Consider the following 13,235-nt stretch of genomic DNA (forward strand, 5'->3'; position numbering starts at 1 on the left):
AGTTCAGTTGCTTGTTTTCTTTGATATGTTAAAGTCTCAGCAGAAGTTCACCCCAGAAGTGCTAGAAGTCAGTTTTACAGAACAAAGCCACATGAGAACTTGAGTGGAGGAGTCTACAAGGCAAACTGTGCCAAAGACAAGGGTTTACATGACAAGTTGTGACAGACCAGGAGTCTCCATGAACTTGAGATAGGAGGCCTTGGAAGGGTCTTGATTAGAGCTAATTTGTAACAGAGAAATCAGGGAGAGAGGCCTGGAAAACGTTTAACCATCACAGCAGTTTTCTTTAGAGAGTTTTGATTTCCTGCACAGTCCCCCCCCTTAGACGCAATTGGAGTTATTTGACTTTTCTCCCGCACTGTAGAAAACCAAAACTGTCCCAGCTGTAGCAACCCCCCCACTTCCCCAGTCCAGTTGGCTCCAGGCTGGAGTGTGAAGCGGCAGCCACGGCCCCTTGGCCACAGCGTTAGCCTGAGTGGAGGTTCTGCTGGGGGGGGGTGCCCTGCTAGCAAGGACAGGACTGGCGTACAGACCCGGCTGCCCGCTAGCAGCCGCCCAGGGCCAGGCGCCGGAGGGTGGCGGCAGCGGAGGCGAGGGCAGCGGTGTTGGCCTGGCAGGGGTAGAACCCGGACTGGGTGGAGAAGCAGCCGTCCACGGCGCCCAGCAGGCCCGCGTGCCGGGCCTCCCGCTGGCTGTTAGCGTAGAGCTCGGCCCGCTCGTTGGGCTGGTGGTGCAGCACCACCAGGAGGGCCCGCCTGGCCGCTGGGCAGGAGAGAACAGCGTCAGGGGCACAGGCTGAACCAAGAGCCCCCCACCTCACACCCTCACCCCTGCAGGAGCTGAGATCCCCCTGCCTGCACCCTGGGCCTGCTCTCTTCTCCCCCCTCCCCCTTCTGCTAGGGGGCAGCAGCTACTTCCACCGGGCAGCTTCCCCTCCAGAACAGGGGAGCTTCTGCCAGCCCCATGGGGGGTCAGAGCTAGGGGCCTCCAGGGTTCTGCAGGCAGGGGTGGATTTTTTTCTATTTCCCCCCCCCCCCCCCCCCCGACTCCTGGAGCCCTGGGCTGTGGTGCGTAGGGGCTGATCTACCCCTGTAAGTTAGGGGGCAGAGCCCAAAGGGGAGGACAGCGTAAAGGGCTGCCAGCGAGGGGAGGGGAGCCCAGAGCTGGGGCTGCAAGCTGGGCCTGTGCTCTTCAAGCCAGGTGCATCCCTGCCCAGTTCAAGACTGGAGGGGAGGGGTAGCTCAGTGGTTTGAGCATTGGCCTGCTAACCCCAGGGTTGCGAGTTCAATCCTTGTGGAGGCCACTGAGGGATCTGGGGCAAAAATTTGTCCAGGATGGTACCTGGTCCTGCTGTGAAGGCAGGGGACTCGACTCGACCTAGGAGATAGGCAATCTCCATTCATTTATTTTTTATTTTAATTTACCCTTTGGGCCCCGTCCATCGATCTAGCTCCCCAACTGGTTTAAGGGAGGTGGGCGGGGGGTGCTGGCAGGAGCTGGGGCCGCTCACCTGGGATCCCCTCCAGCGCGTTGCTGATGTCGGTGCCTGGGCGGGATGAGACGGGGCAGAAGAGCAGCAGCGGGTGGCTGGAGTGGGGCTTGTACGCCCCCGGCTGTAGGGAGATGCCCTGGGCTGCCAGGAGCTGAGCCAGCTGGTCCAGGAACTGCCGCTCGCAGCCGGCCGTCTTGCCGCTCACCCGGACCTGTAGGGGTAAGGCTGGCAGAAGGGGCGGGTGAGAGACCGTGCAGGCTTAGCCCTGGGGATGTGCGTGTGTCTGTCCCTTGGTGGTGGAAATCCAAAGGGGTAAGAGCCCTAATACTGCTGCTCGTGAGGGTGGCTCCCCTACGGTCACACACACTGCTCCCCAAGGGGGCTGGTGCCTTTAACCCTGCTAAACAGGTACCTCTCATCTCAAGTATCACTTAACTGAGGAGGGGATGCAGGGGGCTAGGCTGTGTGTCTACTGGCACCTGCACCCCTGCCCCGTGGACCCAGGAATGCCAACCCCCGGCCATCTGTTCTTCTGACACCCCTGCAAGGGCTGGAAAGCCAGGCCTGGGCTACACCAGCTTTGAGGGCAGTAGCTGCCCAAAGCCCACAGGTCAGCTGGCAGCTCCTGCCAGGAGCCTGGGCAGAGGGGTCAGACTTTGGACAGCAGGGGCAGCGCACGGGCTGCAGCAGCAGGGAGAAAGGAGACCGAGGACTGGGGGGCAAAATCAACTCGGCGCGGGAGCTGTCTGTCTGCGCCGGCGCTGGGGACGAAGCAGGCAGACCTTGAATTGCTGGTAAATAAACAGCCGGAGTCAGAGCCTGGGTAGGACACCGTGCCTGGCTGGGCAGTGGGGCAGGATCTCAGAAGCCTACAGCTGGAAGGACCCTCGAAGTCACCAAGTCCAACCCCTGGCCCTCACGCCAGGACCGTCTGGACCATCCCTGCCAGGTGTCTGTCCAACCTGCTCTGAAATATCTCCAGGGATGGAGATTCCACAACCCCCCAGGCAATTTATTCCAGTGTTTCACCACCCTGACAGGCAGGAAGTTTTTCCTAATGTCCAACCTAAACCTCCCTGGCTGCAGTTTAAGCCCATTGCTTCTTGTCCTGTCCTCAGAGGCCAAGGGGAACCATTTTCCCCCCTCCTCCCCTTGGGCAGCTCTAGCTCCACTTCAAAGGCAGAGGTGCAGCCCGGAGAGCAAGCGCCCCCCCCTACCCCTTATCGACTAATTGAGAGTCAATTGAAATTCCATCAATTAGCTGATTAACCAAAATGTAACAGCCCTGGCCTGGGGGGTTGTGGAGTCTCCATCCCTGAGATATTTCAGAGCAGGTTGGACAGACGCCTGTCAGGGATGGCCCAGCCGGTGCTGGATCCTGCCGTGGGGTCCCTGCATTCTAGGATTCGAAAGACATTCTGGGGGGGCTGCAGGAGGGTCTTTCAGCCAGTTGGAGGCCACAGCCCCATCGTGCTGGAGCCCCGCTGCTGCCTCCGCTTGCCTGGCTTTAGGTCTCTGGTCCCCGCCCGGCCAGGGGAAAGGGACCCCCGTTCCAGCTCTCCCCAGGCGCCGCTAGCCTGCTTGGGGAGCGCCGGCCCATGGCAGGCTGCTGCTTACCTGTTCTCTGGGTGGCCCAGGGGGGTGACGTGCAGGGCGCTGGGGGCAGGCTGGCTGGTTCCAGGGGCGATGGGGCTGCCAACCTGCCCTTCAGCTCCTCCACCTCCCGCCGGAGCCTCTGGTTCTCCGTGAGCATGCCGCTGGCCACTCGGAGAGGCGCTTCTAGGGTCTGGAGGAATTCCAGCGTTTCCGGGTTCGAGGAGCCTTTCAGAGCCTGCAAGGAGGGTGGGGACGTAGAGCTGTTCACCCCCTCTGCACACAGGGAGACAGTGCAGGCCCGGCCTGGCCAGGGACCAGGACTCCGCGGGTCTGTCCCGGAGTCGCTGTGTGACCCTGAAGTCCCTCAGGCAGGCCCGGATCCTCCCAGGTGTGCAGGCGTCTAACTCCCAGCTGTTTCTCTGTGCCTCACTCTCCCCAGCTGTACAATGGGGATACCAGCACGTCCGCATTAGGGATGGAAACAGATAACCGATTCACTGGCTACCCGGTAAGCATCCACCTGAACAGGTGATGCTTCCTGGGATTTGGTTAACTGCTACCCGGGAGCAGCCATCTGCCTGTGGTCCCCCTTGGGCCGCACCAGCCCAGCCATGGGGGGGGCGGGGGTCACTCTGGCCTGGCCCCATGTAATCAGTTAACCTGTTCAACTGATTGGTTAACCCATTAACTAATTAAACGGGATTTGACATCCCTGATGGCACGGTGTTGGGGGACAAATCCGCCGCCCTCCGGGATGTGCTCAGGACCCCCCAGTAGCTGAGAAGAAACTGGCCGGCACCGAGCGCCATCCGACCCCAGAGGGTCAGGCCAGGCCAGCCACAGGGTCCTATCTAGCCGTGGTCTGGATGCTTCCCCTCACATCCAGCCAGCCACGCCAGTAGCAGGACCTTGGTAGCGGCATGACGGTGTCCCCCCCGGGGGGGGGGCGCTGCACCGGGCCACATGGCTCAGCTCCCACGGGCGCGCTCTGGTCGACTGCATGCAATACCCACGGCCCTGTGGCGGTGCCGCGTGCATGCCTCAGTTTCCCTGGGCGCAGAACCAACAGCGAGATGGTGGTGGGAATTTTGGTGGGGCTGTCTCCTGCCTGTTCCCAATGGCGGATGCTTTCCGAGCTGGGGGGGGGGGGGGACCAGGTGACCCTGTGTGCCCAGGAAGTGGGGCTGGCTGCCGGAGAGATGCGCTGCTGAGGGTGAGAGTGAGTCGTGCTGGCTTGGGGGGCAGGGCCGTTGGCTCTGGCCCTCCCTCTCACTAAGATGGACTGTCCTGGCTGCTCCGGGTTCCTGTGCTGACCCGGGTGTGTATCCCTGGGGGACAACAACCCTTCTGTTCTCCCTGCCGGCGGCACGAGAGGGAGAAACATGTCCTGAGCCGAGCATCCAAAACGCAGGGACGTGGGGGCAAGAGCTTCCCACGCGCCATTGGGGGTGGTCAAGAGAGCAATCAGGAAAGAAAGGGGGCTCTCCCGCTACCCGGCCCCCTGGTCCTTTGATCACAAGTGCTGAGAGCTCTGTGCTATGCTTTGTACAGCACCTGGCGCAATCCTGGCCCGGCCCTGCCGCATCAGATAGAAACGAGAGAGGTATTTTCTAGTTAACGTTCCCCCCCCCCCCAGCCCCGGATGATGCATATGGGCCCAGGCAGGAGCCGCCGGGGTGGGCACAGCATCGCCCCGGGTGTGTCTTGCTCTGTCTCCGCGCCCGGCTGGAGATTTTATCGGTTACGTCTCAGTGACATCGAAGGGTCGGACAGTCCCTCACCTCCAGCTGGGCCTGCAGCCTCTCCACCGTCCTCCGGATCTCGAGTGCCATTCCGGCTGTCTCCTGTTCATGGTGAGAGTCAAGCTGAAAGCCGAAGAGACAAGCGGTAGCTTCACGGGCAGGCTGCCGGCAGAATTGCCGGGGCCCTGGAGAAGGTGTCGGGGGGCTCAGCTGGAGGGGCCGCTTGGAAATAGCGACCATAATATAATAACATGTATCGTTCCTGTGGTGGGAAGAACCCCTCAGCAGTCCAGCACTGTGGCGTTTAATTTCAGAAAGGGGAACGATGCACAAATGAGGAGGTTAGTTAAACAGAAATAAAAAGGTACAGTGACAAAAGTAAAATCCCTGCAAGCTGCATGGACATTTTTCAAAGACACCACAACAGAGGCCCAACTTAAATGTACACCCCGAATTAAAAACCACAGTAGAGGAACTAAAGAGCCACCATGGCTTAGCAACCACGTACAAGAAGCAGAGAGAGATAAAAAGAAAGAAATTCACGTTGCCTGACTACACTGGCCTCTTGCACAAGAACAGTTGCGCAAAAGGGCTTATTCCTGAGCGGGAGGGTCAGAGTTCTGGTGCAAGAAGCCCTGATTTTATACATTAGAACGTCAGTTTACTTGCACAAGAACTCGTGGCCAGTGTAGACAGGCAGCAAGTTTTTGCGCAAGAGCGGCCGCTTTTGCGCAAGAATGCGTCAGTGTAGACACAGCCACTGTGGATAGTTCTCTGAAGACATCCACGCAGTGGGCAGCGGCAGTGAAAAAAGCAAACAGGATGTTAGGAATCATTAAAAAAAGAGAGAGAGAATAAGACGGAGACTATCTTATGGCCCTTGTATAAATCCATCGTACGTCCACAACTTGGGCAAAAGGGGTGGGGCCTCAGACAAAAGGGGTGGAGCCATGGGTGAAAGGGGCAGGGTTGGGAAGTCAGCCTTCTCCCAATTAGCGCTTCGGCACTGCCCAACCCATGCCGCCGTGGCTCGCCAGCAGCCATTTAAAGGGATCTGGACTCTTGATCTCTTGCTGCCACGGTGATGGCAGCCAAGAGACTCTCATCCTTTCTAATCACTGGGCCCCAGCTTGAATACTGTGTCCAGGTGTAGTTGCCGCATCTCAAAAAAAGATCTCCTGGCATTGGAAAAGATTCAGAGAAGGGCAACAAAAATGTGGAGGGGTTTGGAACGGGTCCCGTATGGTGAGAGAGTAAAGAGATGGGGACTTCAGCTTAGAAAAGAGGAGGACGGCCATTTTTATGTTCTTAATGCAGGCCACAGAATCTCACCCACCCACTCCTGGAATAATCCTCTCACCTACATCTCAGATGATGAAGGTCTCAAATGGTTTAAAGACCCCAAGATGCAGAGAATCCTCCAGCTGTGATCCGTGCCCCATGCTACAGAGGACGGCAAAAAACCTCCAGGGCCTCTGCCAATCTACCCTGGAGGAAAATTCGTTCCCAACCCCAAATATGGCGATCAGCTAAACCCTGAGCATGTGGGCAAGACTCACCAGCCAGACACCCAGAAAGTTCCCTATAGTAACTCCTATCATCCCTCCATTGGCCTATTTACCACCGATAGCGAAAGGTCAATTAGTTACCAAGATCATGTTATCCCATCAAACCATCCCCTTCATAAACCCGTCTAGTTTAATCTTGAAACCAGATAGATCTTTTGCCCCCACTACTTCCCTTGGAAGGCTGCCCACGGGCTGCAGGAATTAGCCATCCCAGACAACGTTTCCATCGAGCGTGGTTCCCTAAAAGCGCTGCTCTGGGAATGCTTCTGGGGCAGGGCTCCGGCCTGCGTTATCCAGGGTCCGACGCGACAAGGGGCCCTCCCGAGCGTGGAGTGAAATCTGAGCTGCGAGATTCCTGGGTGTCAAGGGACTTAGGCTCAAATCCTGCCAGGTATTTAGGCGCCAAACCTTCCAGCAAAATCAACACAAGGGAGGCCTCTCAACACTTCCTGCACCTTAGTATGTCACTGGGGGGATTATTTTAAAAGTCCTGGTCAGCTAGGGAGGGAGCGGTGGGGGAAGCCCATTCGAAAGTCATTCCAGCACCCAGTGGGCTCAGACCCACTGCACAGCCCCTCTGAAATACCGGGGCAACAGCGCTTACACCCCGCCCCCCGGGTTACCCACTCCAGGGGTAGGTCGGCCCCCTTAGCTGTGCCTTTCCACCCAGCCCTGCCATGCAGCCAGCTCTGGGGTGGAGCGCAGCAGCGGGTTAGCCACGGCCTGCTACACCCGCAGCCAAGGGGAGCACAGGGCAAACCTCTCCCAGGGATTGTTCAGACGGGGAACGCGCCCCCGTCCCAAAAAGGGCCTCCGAGCCCGGTCCTCACCTGGGTGTCCGGCTCCCCGCCTGGCCGGTCCCGGCGGCTGGCCGCCTCGGTGCCCCTCCCGAAAACGGAGAGCAGCCAGGCCATGAGGACGACTCCCCTCGGGTCAGCGTCGTGCCCCTGCGCCGCGGAGCTGTGCGCCTCCGGGCCGGGCCCTACCGGGTCCCCCGGCTCCGCTCCGCTCCCGAGCCCAGCGCGCTCGCCCGAAGCGGCTCCCAGGCACCGGCCGGCGGAACTAGCTGACTCCGAGCCCGGGGAAGCCGGCGGCGTCTCCTCCCCGCAGTCCCACTGCGCCGGGCCCCTGCAGGTCTCCGCCTCCGCGCCCTGGCCAGCTGGGCGCACGGACTCGGTCTCCGCGTCTTGGCCACCTGGGCGCACGGACTCGGTCTCCGCGTCTTGGCCAGCTGGGCGCACGGACTCGGAGTTCGCCCCGCCGCCGCTTGGCTCCGCTGCGCCGGCTCCGGAGCCCGGGCTCCTGTCCCCTGACCCCGTTGGGCTGCCGGGCCAGCGCCCAGACATTTCCCGTCTGCAAACAGAAAGCGAAAGCAGCCTGGGACGGCGAGGGGCGCGCCAGCCAGGGCTCCCTCTGCAGGCCAGCCAGCTCCCTGCCGGCTCCCCCCACCCCTCAGGCGTCCTGCCACAACCCCCCCTGCACTGAGACAGGCCGGCCCTGCTCCTTCCCAGGCCGGGGAGAGTCACTCTGACCTTTGTGACCCTAGACCAGTGTTTCTCAAATTGTGCTCAGTGGAGCCGGAGATATCTCCAGGGACTCGCAAGGCTGACAAACTGGAAGCCTCTGTAAGTACAACACATACAATCAGTGGAGCGCTGGGGCTCTGCATACATTTTTACACATGCAAAGGGCTCCCAAAAAGTTTAAGAACCGCTGCCCTAGACAAAGAGCAAGGGGCTGAAACTGCAGCAAGGGAGGTTTCGGTTGGACATGAGGAAAAACTTCCTGCCTGTCCGGATGGTGAAACACTGGAATAAATTGCCCAGGGAGGTTGTGGAATCTCCATCCCTGCAGATATGTAAGAGCAGGTAGGACGGACACCTGGCAGGGATGGTCTAGATCAGGGGTGGGGAACCTTTTTGGGGTCAGGGCCACTGACCCACAGAAAAATCAGTCAGGGGCCAGCACACAAGTGTGAAAAAACCCTCAGAGGCAAGCCCTGACAGAAGGAGAAAGACGCTCCACATTCCCCTCGCACACCAGAGTCGTGGGAGGCCCAGGCTAATAGATTCTGTATGGTAGGGCAGGAAGGGGGCTGGAGCACAAGTGTAGGCTCCCCAATGCTGGGGGGGGGGGACCCCGAGCCTCTAGGGCCAAATTCAGGCAAGCTGGTGGGGGGGGGGGGCACATCTGTAGAGACTAATCAAAATATATAGAATCATGAGCTTCCAGGATGGGTAAAACCCACTTCCTCAGATGAATTGGAGTGGAAATAAGAGAAACCAGCAGATTTATACATAACAGCAGAAGTACCTGTCCCTTGTAGGACCCATGTTAATGAGGCTATTTAAGTGGGTGGGATGTGTCCCATTCATAGCTTTTGATGAGGAAATGCAGATGTTACAGGTGGGAGAAACTGACAGGTACTTATCATAGAATCATAGGACTGGAAGGGACCTCGAGAGGTCATCGAGTCCAGCCCCCCGCCCTCAAGGCAGGACCAAGCTCCGTCTACACCATCCCTGACACATGTCTATCTAACCTGTTCTTAAATATCTCCAGAGAGGGAGATTCCACCACCTCCCTTGGCAATTTATTCCAATATTTGACCACCCTGACAGTTAGGAATTTTTTCCTAATGTCCAATCTAAACCTCCCCTGCTGCACTTTAAGCCCATTACTCCTTGTCCTGTCCTCAGAAACCAAGAGGAACAAATTTTCTCCTTCCTCCTTGTGACACCCTTTTAGATATTTGAAAACCGCTCTCATGTCCCCCCTTAATCTTCTTTTTTCCAAACTAAACAAGCCCAGTTCATGAAGCCTGGCTTCATAGGTCATGTTCTCTAGACCTTTAATCATTCTTGTCGCTCTTCTCTGGACCCTTTCCAATTTCTCCACATCTTTCTTGAAATGTGGCGCCCAGAACTGGACCCAGTACTCCAGCTGAGGCCTAACTAGTGCAGAGTAGAGCGGCAGAATGACTTCACGAGTTTTGCTTACAACACACCTGTTGATACAACCTAGAATCATATTTGCTTTTTTTGCAACAGCATCACACTGTTGACTCATATTCAACTTGTGGTCCACTATGACCCCTAGATCCCTTTCCGCCATGCTCCTTCCTAGACAGTCGCTTCCCATCTTGTATGTATGGAACTGATTGTTCCTTCCTAAGTGGAGCACTTTGCATTTCTCTTTATTAAACCTCATCCTGTTTACCTCTGACCATTTCTCTAACTTGCTACGGTCATTTTGAATTATGTCCCTGTGACGGCGCGTTGGAGGTCCCCCGTCTCCTGCACCCCGAAATGGCACAAACAGACCGCACCAGCCGGTGGAATAGAGGAAGTTTATTGTCTCTCCAGGATACAGCACAGCACAGATGTAATCTGGTCACAGAGCTGGGCTAGGATGCCTCAGCCCCCTTGAGATGTGGGAGACTGGGCCCCTAAACTCCAGCCCCTTTCCCTAGGCTGTCTCCTCCATGCTCCCAGCCAGCAGCCAACTAACTCTCTTCCAGCCCTGCCCCCCAGCCAGGGCAGCATTCCCCCTTCCTTTGTTCCTCTCCATGGGGGGTGTCTGGCCCTACTGGTTTGCATAGTGACTCATCCTGTTTTGCTGGGTCGTGGTACCCACGGCAGCCAGTGGGGGTTACCCCAGAGCCAGCAGCATAGAAACCAGCCAGGTACCCCCACTACGTCACAGTCCCTATCCTCCAAAGAAGTTGCAACCCACCCAGTTTGGTGTCATCTACGACTTCTGCTGCTGTCGTGTATCTCTCTCAGACTACATCTAGACTGCAGGCTTTTTTCGGAAGAAGCTTTTCCAGAAGAGATCTTCCAAAAAATGTTCTTCCGAAAGAGAGCATCTACACAGCAAAAGCACATCGAAAAAGTGATCTGCTTTTTTGAAAGAGAGTGTCCACACTGAATGGATGCTATCTCCCATGTAAGCGGTGATTACTGTGGATGGAGTGGCCACCAAGGCACCTGTGCTTTTTCCTCTTCCCTCTTCTTTCGAAAGAACCCTCCCTTCCCTGTCCACACACGCCTTTTTCTGAAAGAGCTGTCGAAGCAAACGCCTCACTCAGTTTACGCGGCTAAACAGACAGTTTTATTAGCCAATAAAAGCAAAGTGAGCCAAACGTGGTCCCAGCAAAGCCGGGTCCAGTAAGGCTGCTTAATACAATCAATCCTAGTATTTTATACCCTTAACCAAACAAGTCTGACGTCAGGGCAAGAAATCAAAGAGAACTTCAAAGAGGAATTATTATCAGCATAGAAAGAAACAGGTTAAAAGGGAGTTCGAGCTTCAGCTCAAAATAGTTCATTAACACATTCCAACAGCGCATCCCTCTGGTCTCTCCCCACCTCGGTGAAGGCCAGCTCACTCCCTCGTGCAGACACAAGAAACTGAAATGGCTTTTTGTTATACAGAATGGCTTCTAGCTAAATATGAAATAGCTTCTACAGAGCTCTTTCGGAAAAAGGCTCCTTCCTCGTAGAAAGAGGGTTACCAACGCCGGAAAAACCCCTCTGTTCTTTTGATTTGCTTTCGGAAGAACGCGATTGCAGTGTGGGCGTAAGTGAAGGTTTTTTTGGAAAAACTCTGCAGTGTAGACATACTCTTAGTTCTGTTAGTTCCACTCCAGCCCATCTGAGGAAGTGGGTTTTGCCCACCCAAGCTCATGATTCTAGTTTGGTTGGTCTCTAAGGGTATGGCTACAGTACCACCCTAGTTCGAACTAGGGTGGTTAATGTAGGCAACCGGAGTTGCAAATGAAGCCCGGGATTTGAATTTCCCAGGCTTCATTTGCATGTTGCCGGGTGCCGCCATTTTTAAATGTCCGCTAGTTTGGACTCGGTGCCCGCGGCTACACGCGGCACGAACTAGGTAGTTCGGATTAGGCTTCCTATTCCGAACTACCTGTACACCTCGTTCCATGAGGAGTTTGTGCCGTGTGTAGCCTAGTCCGTGCCGCGTGTAGCCGCGGGCACGGAGTCCGAACTAGCGGACATTTAAAAATGGCAGCGCCCGGCAACATGCAAATGAAGCCCGGGAAATTCAAATCCCGGGCTTCATTTGCAACTCCGGTTGCCTACATTAACCACCCTAGTTCGAACTACGGTGGTAGTGTAGACATACCCTAAGGTGCCACAGGACCACTCATTGGTTTTAAAGTTACAGACTAACACAGCGAATCCTCTGAGACATATCTCACCTTCTGCTGCCAAACGGGAACAATTCAGTGGATAATTCGTGGGAAATCGGGGCTTTGACCTCAACATGTTGCCCAACAATGAACATTTAAACTGGTAGCATTGCTTTTAAAATGTGTCAACATCAAAACGGAGAATATCCAGCAACCCTGCAAAGAAAACCCTGATTTTTAGGGCTGTCAAGCGATTAAAAAGTTTAATTGCAATTAATCGTTCCATTAAAAATTGTATTGTGATTAATGGCACGATTAATCACGTGCCTCCCCTTTGAAATGCTGCTTTTGCATTTCAACGGGGCAGCGCTGCATGGAGCCCAGGATTGACTGGAGTGCCCAGCTGACCCTGAGTTCTGCTGCCATGGGGAGCCCAGGATCATTGGGGGGATCCCCAGCTGACTCCGGGCTCCAGGGCTGCCCCCTTTAAAACACCAACTCCGCGCACATTTGAAAGGGACAGCCCTGGAGCCCTGGGTCAGCTGGGGAGTCCCCCGCCGATCCTGAGTTCCACGTGGCAACGGAACCTCGGGTCAGCTGTGGACTCCCCCGCCGATCCTGAGTTCCACATGGCAACGGAACCTCGGGTCAGCTGGGGAGTCCCCCGCCGATCCTGAGTTCCACGTGGCAACGGAACCTCGGGTCAGCTGGGGAGTCCCCCGCCGATCCTGAGTTCCACGTGGCAACGGAACCTCGGGTCAGCTGGGGAGTCCCCCGCCGATCCTGAGTTCCACGTGGCAACAGAACCTCGGGTCAGCTGGGAACTCCCCAGCTAAACCCAGGCTCCATGCGGCATTTCCCCAGAACCCGGGGTCAGCTGGAGACTCCCCAGCTCACTCTGGGCTCCACTGCCCCCTTGAAATGCTCAGAGGCGGCTCCACTGCCCCTTTGAAACGTGCAGAGGTGGCATTTCTAGGGTGCGGCCCCCACAGCTGATCCCCAGCTCAGCTGTGAGGTGGCTGCTCCTTTGAAATGCCACCTCTGTGCGTTTCAAAGGGGCAGTGGAGCCCAGGGTCCGCTGGAGAGTTCCCAGCTGATCCCAGGCTCCATGTTGGCGGCCCCTTTGAAGCGCCGCAGCAGCACTTCGAAGGGGCAGTGCAGCATTAACACCTGTGATTGACGCGTTGGTCCTGGACTGTGTTAGATCGCAGGCGTTAACGCAGTGGTCTCCACCTTTTTGGGGCTGCCGGGCGCCCAGGGGAGGGGCCACTCATACATCACACGTCTGGGGCGGGGCCGCTCATGTACTGCATGTCCAGGGGCAGGGCCACGAATGCACCGCGCGCCCAGGACCAGCACTGTGCATGTGCCACGTGCCCAGGGGTGGGGCCACCCATGCACCACACGCCCAGGGCTGGCACCACGCATGCGCCGTGCGCTGGGCTGACCCAGATCATTCGGTGGGTGCACAGAAATGCCCCAGCGAGTGCAATGGCGCCCGTGGGCACCACGTTGGGGACCACTGCGTTAACGCATGTCAATTGGCAGCCCTACTGGGTTGGTTTTTTTTCCAGGTGAGAACCATTCGCAGGGTCATTCCAGCGGAGCTGTCTGCAGGGCATGAAAGAGACAAGGAGAGTTAATTGTTATTGAAATGCAAGGAGGTGGGTGGGTTTGTTCAAAAG

At 56.8% G+C, this 13,235-nt stretch overlaps 1 protein-coding gene across 2 annotated transcripts; it reads right to left on the minus strand.

Moving 5' to 3' along the window:
• Nucleotides 1–290: 290 nt before the first annotated feature.
• LOC142828104 (uncharacterized) lies at nt 291–7,805 on the minus strand. 2 transcript variants are annotated; one of them, XM_075925961.2, is made up of 5 exons: nt 7,229–7,805; nt 4,870–4,932; nt 3,110–3,323; nt 1,511–1,717; nt 291–762 (listed from the first exon to the last, which is right to left on the minus strand). In XM_075925961.2, the coding sequence occupies exons 1-5, from the start codon at nt 7,742–7,744 to the stop codon at nt 545–547; spliced, it is 1,218 nt and encodes a 405-aa protein (XP_075782076.2). In that variant the 5' UTR covers nt 7,745–7,805; the 3' UTR covers nt 291–544. The 2 variants fall into 2 exon arrangements, with proteins under 2 accessions (XP_075782076.2, XP_075782075.2); XM_075925960.2 differs by having other exon boundaries at nt 4,870–4,953; nt 7,229–7,800.
• Nucleotides 7,806–13,235: the final 5,430 nt, after the last annotated feature.

Source organism: Pelodiscus sinensis, chromosome 3 (genome assembly GCF_052426305.1).
Source record: "Pelodiscus sinensis isolate ZL-2025 chromosome 3, ASM5242630v1, whole genome shotgun sequence".
NCBI lineage: Eukaryota > Metazoa > Chordata > Testudines > Trionychidae > Pelodiscus > Pelodiscus sinensis.